Here is an 11,923-nt window from a genome sequence, read left to right as displayed (position 1 = left end):
CGATGTCCAGCTCACATACCCTAACAACATGATAATACACAAGACCAAGAAAGTTTACTTTATTCTGTTTATTTATCTTTCAAGAAATACGAAGGGGATGAGAGTGTATACAATGCAAGCATATTGCACAACAGAAGCGTGACAATTACGTTCAATGAAGCATAGCAATTACATTTTAAGTCAACTTTGGAATGACAAAGATGAAATAGATACCAAATGGCATTTCAGGTATACTGGAAAATCAATGTCTCTATCACATGTCTATCTGAAGAAAGGTTGAGTCGGGGGAACTGCCGCATCTGTTTCATATGTGCATCTGTGCAGGAATATTCGGGTGACAAGAACTATCCACAAGACTGCTTGAAAAGAGGGAGGACTACCATTTTCCAGTGGTCAACTTTCCCTTTGTGTGGAACAGTATCACAGCAGCTGATAAGGATTTATAAACACGTTGATAAGCCATGGTCGGAACCGTACAGTGGACCCTACTCTTTACTCTACTTTAAGCAGATATTTGTAATTATTATTACATCAAATTGAATTATCACAAATAAAATTAAACGACCCAATTTAAACCAATCAAAAAGTCGAGTGTCTTTTTATAATTACTATGAAGTTCCATATTTTCTTTTGTGTCATGCTTAACTGATTTATAGTGGAGGGTTTTGACCAACATCATCACGCTCGAGCGTCATAGGGCAGCTTGTATTCGCTAAGATAGTAAAAGTATAAGTAAAAGTATAAGTAAAAGTATAAGTAAAAGTATAAGTAAAAGCGTATAGATAAAACAACCTCCACCCAAAGTATATTGGGAGGATGGATGCTAGAAATCAGTAAAATCTGTGCACGAAGAAGCAAGAGGTGTTACGTTTGTGTCTGGTTACATTAGAAAACGTCATCTTTTACAAACTTGAAGAATTTGAACAGTGAGTGGCCCATGAATCTAAGACAGCAGTTCACATACAAATTCATTCCAAAATACTTTGCTTATCATAAATCTCGAACTACAAATCAATCGTTAAACTATGTATTGTTGATTTGGAAATCAGTGTTATGTAAACATGTTCCCCTCATTAACCAGATGAAAGAAACACTTATTGATGAGATTTGAGTTCAGGTAACCATTCCATCTCTGACAATCAGTGGGACCTGGAGGCAACTGTTCCTTGATTGGTTCCATCTTTCCACGAACATCAGTGGAGCCTGGCGGACAATGAAACTTGATTGGGTCCATCTTTCCACGAACATCAGTATTACATACAGCAAACTATAGCAGGATTGGGTCCATCTTTCCACCATCATCAGTAGGACCTGGAGGCAACTGTATCTCGATTGGGTCCCTCTTTCCTCGATATGGTCTGAAATACATATGTTTACATTCTAGATGCACATTGCAGCTGTCAATGATGATATTGTTATTACGGTATTCAAATATTCGTATGCAATGATTTTTTGTCATGATAGCGTTTCATCGGGACAGTTAGGCTGCTTGACTCAAACTCAACTCAAGTACAAGAAGAAAGTAAATATGTTCTACAACAATCACTGACCTGTATTTGACACCAGCCATGCCCAGAAGTCTCTTTGATGCTTTCACCTCGTCCTTTTCCTTTTTCTCATCTGACAAGTAGACAACCTTATGGATTCCAGACTGAATGATCATCTGGGTGCAGTGGTTACATGGGAACAGAGTCACGAAGATCTTGCAGTCTTTCAAGTCAGCAGAGAACCTGTTCAGTATGGCGTTCAGCTCAGCGTGGCAGACTGGACATAAATACTTTCATAAGAAGAAGTGGCTCGAACTGTTTTCTTCTCACAATAATTCACTTTCTCCTTAATCCTACTACTCTCTGCCCACCATGTCATGAAAACCCCACCATAGCATGCCCTGATAGCGTGGCTCGTTGTTCACTCACTCACTCACTCACTCACTCACTCACTCACTCACTCACTCACTCACTCACTCACTCACTCGCTCACAGTGTTTATGTGGACTTAATGAATAAAAATACTCTTTTTCAAAATGTCATATTTTGTCATTGAGTACATGAAGAAAGTTAGCATTCATATGAATTTGTTATTTAGAGAATAGTGATATCAAGTGTGCTTAAATGACATTCACCTTTAATGGAGACTACTGTGATAGTAAATCTCATACCATAAAGTTTCTTATTCTTGTCCCAACCTTCTTCCTTGCCCCACGGTAGTTCGTCATCACCGCAGTTATTGGGCATTCCGTTGTAACCGGTACCGACGATCCTCTTATCTTTGTTCACAATACAAGCTCCGACCTGTAACACAAAATGTGAAACAAGATGAAACATATGCTGTAAGACAAGATGTAACACAAGATGTATCACAAGATGTAATACAAGATGTAACATGAGATGTAAAACAAGATGTAATACAAGATGTAACATGAGATGTAACACAAGATGTAATACAAGATGTAACATGAGATGTAACACAAGATGTAACACAAGATGTTACACAAGATGTAATACAAGATGTAACATGAGATGTATTACAAGATGTAACACAAGATGTAACACAAGATGTTACACAAGATGTAACATAGGATTGATGTAGTAGCCTGTACATGTTTAGAGTTCTGGTTCATAGAAAGTTCTGATGATGTTAGAATTTAAAATTTACCGCCTGTAAAAGCTTTGCTCCATTATGAAAACTTAGGGCGTTCATCCTCACACGAGGCATTAAATACACACGACAGATTTTGTACGCTGATACCTCATCATAATAGAGCCTCTCCAAATATTGTAGCTGGAGGTGAAATGGGACGTTTTCATCAATATGGAGGTGCGCTCTCCTTACCTGTGTATTGGGGTCTTTGCTTCTCAGTGAAGAGAGCTTAGCGACGGCCATGAAGTATTCCTCCCAACCTATGTACCCCTTCCTCTTCTCATTCTTAGCATTTTCATAGCTTGAAACACAAAAGTACAAGAGAGAGATTTGTAGCAAATGTAAATGATGACATCTCGAATCTGTACGAGTCAAGCTGGAAGTGCAGGTCCAACTATCAATATGACTGCAGGTTACATTGGCACTATGAGTGCAGGTTACACTGGTACTATGAGTGCAGGTTACATTGGCAGTATGAGTGCATGTTACACCGGTACTATGAGTGCAGGTTACACTGGCTCTATGAGTGCATGTTACACCGGTACTATGAGTGCAGGTTACACTGGCACTATGAGTGCAGGCTACACTGGCACTATGAGTGCATGTTACACTGGCACTATGAGTGCAGGTTACACTGGTACTATGAGTGCAGGTTACACTGGCACTATGAGTGCAGGCTACACTGGTACTATGAGTGCAGGTTGCACTGGCACTATGAGTGCAGGTTACACTGGCTCTGTGATAGCTGGTTACACTGGCACCATGAGAGCATGTTACATTGGCACTATGAGTGCAGGTTACAATGGCACTATGAGTGCATGTTACACTGGCTCTGTGAGAGAAAGTTACACTGGTACTATGAGTGCAGGTTACACTGGCTCTATGAGTGCAGGTTACAATGGCACTATGAGTGCAGGTTACATTTGCAATATGAGTGCATGTTACACTGGCTCTGTGAGAGAAGGTTACACTGGTACTATGAGTGCAGGTTACACTGGCACTATGAGTGCAGGTTACACTGGCACTATGAGTGCAGGTTACACTGGCTCTATGAGTGCATGTTACACTGGCTCTATGAGTGCAGGTTCCACTGGCACTATGAGTGCAGGTTACACTGATACTATGAGTGCATATTACACTGGTACTATGAGTGCAGGTTACACTGACTCTATGAGTGCATGTTTCACTGGCTCTATGAATGCAGGTTACACTGGCACTATGAATGCAGGTTACACTGGCATTATGAGTGCAGGTTACACTGGCACTATGAGTGCATGTTACACTGGTACTATGAGTGCAGGTTACAATGGCAGTATGAGTGCAGGTTACACTGGTACTATGAGTGCATGTTACACTGGTACTATGAGTGCAGGTTACACTGGTACTTTGAGTGCAGGTTACACTGGTACTATGAGTGCAGGTTGCACTGGTAGTATGAGTGCAGGTTCCACTGGCACTATGAGTGCAGGTTACACTGACTCTATGAGTGTAGGTTACACTGGCAATATGAGTGCAGGTTGCACTGGTAGTATGAGTGCAGGTTCCACTGGCACTATGAGTGCAGGTTACACTGACTCTATGAGTGTAGGTTACACTGGCAATATGAGTGCAGGTTACACTGGTACTATGAGTGCAGGTTACACTGGCACTATGAGTGCAGGTTACACTGGCATTATGAGTGCAGGTTACTTGACACTATGAGTGCAGGTTACACTGGCTCTATGAGTGCATGTTACACTGGCACTGAGAGTGCAGGTTAAACTGGTACTATGAGTGCAGGTTACACTGGCACTATGAGTGCAGGTTACACTGGCATTATGAGTGCAGGTTACTTGACACTATGAGTGCAGGTTACACTGGCACAATGAGTGCATGTTAAACTGGCTCTATTAGAGCATGTTACACTGGCACTATGAGTGCAGGTTACACTGGCACCATGAGTGCAGGTTACACTGGCTCTGTGAGTGCAGGTTACACTGGTACTATGAGTGCATGTTACACTGGTACTATGAGTGCAGGTTACACTGGTACTTTGAGTGCAGGTTACACTGGTACTATGAGTGCAGGTTGCACTGGTAGTATGAGTGCAGGTTCCACTGGCACTATGAGTGCAGGTTACACTGACTCTATGAGTGTAGGTTACACTGGCAATATGAGTGCAGGTTACACTGGTACTATTAGTGCAGGTTACACTGGCACTATGAGTGCAGGTTACACTGGCATTATGAGTGCAGGTTACTTGACACTATGAGTGCAGGTTACACTGGCTCTATGAGTGCAGGTTACACTGGCACTGAGAGTGCAGGTTAAACTGGTACTATGAGTGCAGGTTACACTGGCACTATGAGTGCAGGTTACACTGGCATTATGAGTGCAGGTTACTTGACACTATGAGTGCAGGTTACACTGGCACAATGAGTGCATGTTAAACTGGCTCTATTAGAGCATGTTACACTGGCACTATGAGTGCAGGTTACACTGGCACCATGAGTGCAGGTTACACTGGCTCTGTGAGTGCAGGTTACACTGGTACTATGAGTGCAGTTTACATTGGTGGGTGTTCATGATGTAATGGTGGATATACATGATGTAAATTCTGAACTAAATGGCTTCAGATAACAGGGTCGCGTTGATACTCGGAGCGTCAGCTATTTCCACTGTAGAACGAGGTGACATATCAGCTTGCGAGCGTGGATTGTAGTTTCTATTTCTTTGGAAAAAAATTTTCCATATAAGGAGACTATTCTCGGAACACATCAGGACTTAGTCAAGTTTGTGGCGTTAGGACTAATTATTAAGTTATGGTTATGGAAATGTCACTGTATCACCAGTTAAGCTTAGACATTTAAAGTTGGAAGTACTAACAACTTGTACTGACATTGTCTGAGATTTCGGTGTCAAATTAATTTAGTCCCACCACATCAACAGGCAACATGGGTCTCAAATATGAAAACTATACTTTAAACGAATCAGTAGTGCATGATGAATGATCAAACCTTCCTGGGCGGACAGATGCTCACACATTTCACTAATTTCAGTTTTATAACTGCATACTGTGGATGACTACCAAGTAGCGGTCAATGCAATACATGGGCAGATGTGTTCAGTTGTGTCAATGCAGTGACGTTTGAGGCGAGCGGTGAAGCCATTTGTGTACTAAACATCCTGTTGCCAAGATAACATGCACGTTACTAATGATATGTCCAATACACCCTACCAACACATTGTTACTTCATATTCACAATTATTATGGTTTAATATATATTTTAGTATAATTTAAGGACATGAATGTTATTTGACTTAAACAACATGAAGAGGATAGTCACCGATGTTTAGAGTCTTCGTGTAAACAGAAGAGCAAAAAATGACCTTTAATATAAAAATGTAAGACTCATATATCACATGGACTTGATTAATAGTATATAATAAAATATACCATCACACAATTGTTACGTCAGTGTATCTCAAACACCAATGGTATAAACACCACTCTTATGTAACACATGTACTATTATGGCAATCGACGTTTACCTGGTGTTTTCTGGTGGGTTTGGTGAAGCAATGGTAGTATTTCTTGTTTCCTCTTAGTTTGCAGACATGGCGTATGATCACCAACCCACTGTAGCTGTTTAAAGAAGTAAAAATATCTTTATTTCAAACACAACTTATCCGCCTCTTAATGGTGCATTGGGATTGTCCAGTTCAATAAATGTTCATGTTTTGCACTGAAATCGAGGGATGTTCTTAGTATAGAACTCAATTCACGTTGTCCAGCTTCTTGTCTGTTTAGTGTGTGTGGCTTTATTGATATGGCACACTGGTGAACACTGTTGCACTGATGTTTTACCCAGTACACCTTAATTATAGTAGATAAGCGATGCTATACACATATGAAAGTAAAATACCCAGTTCATAGCTATATTCATACACCGATTATTCCTATCCTGATGCCAGCATAACATTCATACAATGCATATTTCGTTCTGAATCTTCCCCTTTACTGCTAGGAACAGAAAGCTTCCGGGAAATTGAAAACAATTCTCAGAGATGTACTCTTGAAGTTTCTGTTTTTCTCCTCAATTTCAAGTTCAAGAAGTTCTGTCAGAAAATAAATCAATGTTAAATGTTAGACCCAGGGGATGTTTGAGTCGAGCCTAGGTTATGTTGACCCAAGTATTGCAGTTACGAGCAGATCACTGCTGAGCACTGATCCAATCGTGTAATTTTCATCCCTGTTGTGAGTTTAATGATAGAGAATTGTTTGCCGGTTTGATGTCTGCATTTCCAATTTCCAATACATATAATGTTATGTAAACAACCTGTGCCAAGTTAGAGTTGACACGCGAGTGTCAATACCGGAACGCCCCCGGGTTGTATTTACGTTACTGTTAACGTTAACTGAGACATTTTAAGTTTGAAGTGCTAGTAAACGTTTGAACATTGTGTAAGCAATGGCACAGTTTTTATACAGGTTCTATCTTAAAAAATATGTAAATGAAATGATATAAGCTTCAACAATATGTGTGCCGTCAAGAACTGCATGGGACGGTGGTAAAGGGACATAACTTTATTTATTAGACTCATGTCAACAGGGATATTCATCTCTTGGTGTTGTAATTAATCAGATTATTAACTTTGTGTGTGCTCGTTCATAACACGATAATTACAGTTGCCCTGTATTCCCTGCACTACACACGTAGCAGATTTCTGCAAGTGGTTAAAGTTTATCTGCGGTAACGGTATACTGTGTTGCTCCCTGGCAATATCAAAAGTTTATCTTCCTCCACTCACATTAATGACCTAACGTGACCTAGTTGTAGTTTACTTTTGCTTACAGTTCTTGGAAAGAGTGGAGCTATATTTGCTGATCGCCTCAACAATAGACAGACATAGGGACTGTGGTCGCAAGCGAAGTACACACAACACGTTCGTGTGTCCTATTTGAAATAGAAGAAACGAGTTTCCTAAAAATGTCTTAGTCACAAACAGATTGTGTTCTCGCCACGTACCCGGTTGTTACAGACATTGGCAAGAAAATATTTCATCTCAGTTCTGTAGAAATATATCAGCATCTCATTATATATGTTCTTATTTTGTTCCATTCCTATTGTCTTTGTTGTTATTTATATCTGCTTTATATTGTACTACCACTCTATTGTGTACTGCCATTGAATATTGTACCACCACTCTATACTGTACGGCAAATGAATATGGTACCACCACTCTATTGTGTACTGCCATTGAATATGGTACTACCACTCTATTGTGTACTGCCATTGAATATGGTACTACCACTCTATTGTGTACTGCCATTGAATATGGTACCACCACTCTATTGTGTACTGCCATTGAATATTGTACTACCACTCTTTTGTGTTCTGCCATTGAATATTGTACTACCACTCTATTGTGTACTGCCATTGAATATTGTACTACCACTCTATTGTGTACTGCCATTGAAATTGCTGTTCAGTAATTTCTGTTGATTTGTAAACGTGTGCAATACATTTATTGATTGTAGTCCATTTGTTGGTTGGTTGTTGGTTTCACACTAAGCTCTTTTACGTACATATTTCTGGGTTATGGTACTGTTTCAATTAGGGAATCGACACGTCACGCTCGTCAAATGATAATTAACTCACATTTGAAAAATACAATTGTACAAGTTTTCAACGTTCGAACTGTATCATGGCGGACGTCACCTAGGAACAATCTCTGAACCTGACATCCTCCTTTTCACCCTTCACTCACGTAGAGAACAAATTAACAGCAGACTAGTGAGATAACGTTACGTGAAAGTAAGATTACTCAACTGACATCAAACTGCATTTACCAAAAGTACAGGTGATAAACATTTATAAGACATAAATTACAAATCAGACAATCGGAAAAAAACAAAGACGCCAGGTCACGCTAGGTCACGCTCAAAGGAGGCTGGACATGTAGATCTGGATGGTGTTCTTGTATTTGGTCACGCTCAAAGGAGGCTGGACATGTAGATCTGGATGGTGTTCTTGTTTTTGGTCACGCTCAAAGGAGCCTGGACACGTAGATCTGGATGGTGTTCTTGTTTTTGGTCACGCTCAAAGGAGGCTGGACATGTAGATCTGGATGGTGTTCTTGTTTTTGGTCACGCTCAAAGGAGGTTGGACATGTAGATCTGGATGGTGTTCTTGTTTTTGGTCACGCTCAAAGGAGGCTGGACATGTAGATCTGGATGGTGTTCTTGTTTTTGGTCACGCTCAAAGGAGGCTGGACATGTAGATCTGGATGGTGTTCTTGTTTTTGGTCACGCTCAAAGGAGGCTGGACATGTAGATCTGGATGGTGTTCTTGTTTTTGGTCACGCTCAAAGGAGGCTGGACATGTAGATCTGGATGGTGTTCTTGTTTTTGGTCACGCTCAAAGGAGGCTGGACATGTAGATCTGGATGGTGTTCTTGTTTTTGGTCACGCTCAAAGGAGGCTGGACATGTAGATCTGGATGGTGTTCTTGTGTTTGCTCACTGGACGTTTGGGTTATCTTTGGTGAGTGAGACTTATAGTTTTACATCGCATCGGCAATATTGCAGCCACATCGCGATGAGAACAAGTTTATTATTATACAATTCCTGTCGTCAAAGGACAGTAAAACGGTAAGGTTAATATCACAGTGTAGACATGAAGCAAACCTGAGCAATATTAAAACAAATAAGTTCTCAGTCAATTTGTCAAATAGAAAGTAAAACCAGGCTATAGAGCACTGGCAACCAAAGCTAGACCACCTTACTGGTGATCATGGGGACTTACAGTGCTTTTGCTTCGTGCATGATTCCCAGCAGGATTTATGCCATAACTTTGGTCACGAGTGGTTGTACGAAGTATTAAACAAAATTAAAAATCAAAACACAATTAAGGAGTTAAAACACTAGTTGATATTAATTACGTCAATATATACTGCTCACACAAAGTAGGGGATATTGAAAAGTTACAACGAAAAGCTTCAGAATTATGTTTAATTTTCATTGGGTAACAATAATAATGTGGAAATGAGGATGTTAAGAAACAGGTTTGAAAGTTATGACTTTGATCAAGCTGCAAATTCATTTTGTAGACGCTGGAAAGTTCATGAGGGGTTCGAAACCCAAAAGTCATAAATGGTTTATTACCGGGTTGGCCCACCATTAGCAGCCAAACAAGCATTACACCCACGTCTCATACTCCTAATGATGCGACCAATGTCAACTTGGGGAATCCTCTGCCATTCCTCTTGGAGTGCCATGCCCAGTTGTTGCAAGTCTTGACATGGGGGATGCCGCCTCTGCACTCGTCTTCCGAGCATATCCCACACATGCTCTATAGGGGAGAGGTTGGGGGACATCGCTGGCCATGGAAGAGTTTCAATTTGGTGCCGCCGCAAATGGTTAAGGACGACGTGCGCACGGTGAGCCCTGACATTATCGTCCTTGAAGATGAAACCCTGTCAGTGACGGTGTGCAAATGGCAGGACATGTGGCGTGATGATGTTGTCCCGATAGTAAACACCCGTAACTCTTCCTTGGCAGATGTGGAGATCGGTTCTGGCTGTCACCGTTATTCCTACCCACACCATAACAGAACCCCTCCCATACCGATCATGTGGAATCATGGCAGCTGGCTGATGACGCTCACCAGGACGACGCCAGGCACGACGACGGCCATCATTCAAGTCTAAAGAGAACCTCGACTCATCACTGAACATCACATGGGACCACCGGGCATTGCTCCACCTCTTGTGACGACGACCCCACTCTCGCCGGTTTGTCTGTGACGGTTTGTTAGGGGTAATGTGATGTAAGGTCGCCTTGCTCGAAGTTCTGAAGCATGGAGCCAGTTTCGTACCGTTTGTGTGGAGATGAGATGCAGCTGTGTCGCATTTAAACGTCGATCACGTAGGGCTCCAGTGATGATCCGCCGGTCACACGTCTGTTCGTGCATTTTGGACGACCACTTCAGGATCTGTCTTGAACCCTTCCAGTGGCAATGTAACATGCCCACAACCGGCTGACTACTGACTGTGAGACATGCAGTTGTGCTGCTGTGTACGCCTGCGTTCTTCCGGCCTGGGTCATCCCAATTGCTCTCAACCTTTCGTCTTCTCGTAACCTTTGCATTGTGGAAAGTGGTGAAGTGATGGATGAACTTGGTCCAAGACTTATGTAAACACCCATTTTTTGCACGTGAGGCACGTGGATTTTGTCATTTGCATGTGTGACACAAGATGTGATTTCTCATCCCCACCCCCTGGTACGTCTGGGTGCAATTCTCCTGGATGCAAGGGCATCTGGTTGTCATTGTGAGGCATGCTCAGATGGACCTATGCTTTTCCTCAATCATACATAAATTATTTGTAGGCCTCTATATATCTGTCTTTGTGCCACTGATTTTAATTTCAATATCCCCTACTTTTTGTGAGCAGTATATAGATGAACTCACGTGCCACTGTCAGGGGGACAATAATTTTACACTACTGAGTGGCACCGCCTTCATTAATCTCAGTTGACAATAATACCCCACTATTCTAAAACTAAAACAATTCAAAATTTATCAAATAATACTATTTCTTTTAAAATGTTGTCATTTAAGAGACAGAGTCTGGGAATCGAACCCATGGCCAGTTTTCGTGTATGCCTAAGGAATGCATCCATGCACCGTGAATGCCGGCGTCTTAGTTGAATAGCCTGCTATGAGTCGATGTACCTGCATGTTTATAAATGCCTACATCGATCTTGGATGACATGTGAACGGGCATAAGAAATAAGACGTTACATGTGTAAACTTGACAGTTATAGTTACTTACGAATTACTGAAGTGATGTATCGTGCTAAACTGATGAGATGTCACGAAATGACTACAGTAGCGTCGAACGTGAGACCCGGCTCGTTGCAAGCCTCTTGGTAGGAAATGTGTGTTTGCTTGTTTATTACAAGCCCAACCAACCAGGAAAACTACAGACAAAAGTAGGTCCACCCCCAGAGATACGAGGGGTGGTTGATATGTGTAATCCTGGACTTCCTCATTGATAACATGTTTTTAAATCTATTTTTCAACATAAGCTCGCTACTTTTTAATATACTTCTCATATCGATAGTGAAGCTTTTCAATTCCAGTCAGGAAGACGTTTTCTTAACCCATCCTGAAATACCCTCTACTGCAGCTTTGAGGTCATAGCCCTTTTCACAAAGGCGTTCTTTCAGTTTAGGAAATCACTTGGTGCCAAGTCTGGCAAGTATGAAGGGTGAGGAAGCTTTTCGAACCAACACTGTC

General features: G+C 41.4%; 1 protein-coding gene across 2 annotated transcripts; it reads right to left on the bottom strand.

Annotated features, from left to right (window-relative positions):
- Positions 1-711: 711 nt before the first annotated feature.
- Positions 712-11,574, bottom strand: LOC125374048 (deoxycytidylate deaminase-like). Of its 2 annotated transcripts, XM_048384758.1 has the most exons (6): positions 11,457-11,574; positions 6,172-6,265; positions 2,833-2,941; positions 2,159-2,291; positions 1,551-1,764; positions 712-1,358 (listed from the first exon to the last, which is right to left on the bottom strand). In XM_048384758.1, the coding sequence occupies exons 3-6, from the start codon at positions 2,881-2,883 to the stop codon at positions 1,268-1,270; spliced, it is 489 nt and encodes a 162-aa protein (XP_048240715.1). In that variant the 5' UTR covers positions 2,884-2,941; positions 6,172-6,265; positions 11,457-11,574; the 3' UTR covers positions 712-1,267. The 2 variants fall into 2 exon arrangements, with proteins under 2 accessions (XP_048240715.1, XP_048240716.1); XM_048384759.1 differs by lacking the exon at positions 6,172-6,265 and having other exon boundaries at positions 11,457-11,566.
- Between the last annotated feature and the right edge of the window lie 349 nt (positions 11,575-11,923).

The sequence above is a fragment of the Haliotis rufescens genome, unplaced genomic scaffold, assembly GCF_023055435.1.
Source record: "Haliotis rufescens isolate VD_foot unplaced genomic scaffold, xgHalRufe1.0.p SCAF_50, whole genome shotgun sequence".
NCBI classification, from domain to species: Eukaryota; Metazoa; Mollusca; class Gastropoda; order Lepetellida; family Haliotidae; genus Haliotis; species Haliotis rufescens.
The sequence above is the reverse complement of the archived record's forward strand: the minus strand, read 5'-3'. Positions and strand labels throughout refer to the sequence as shown.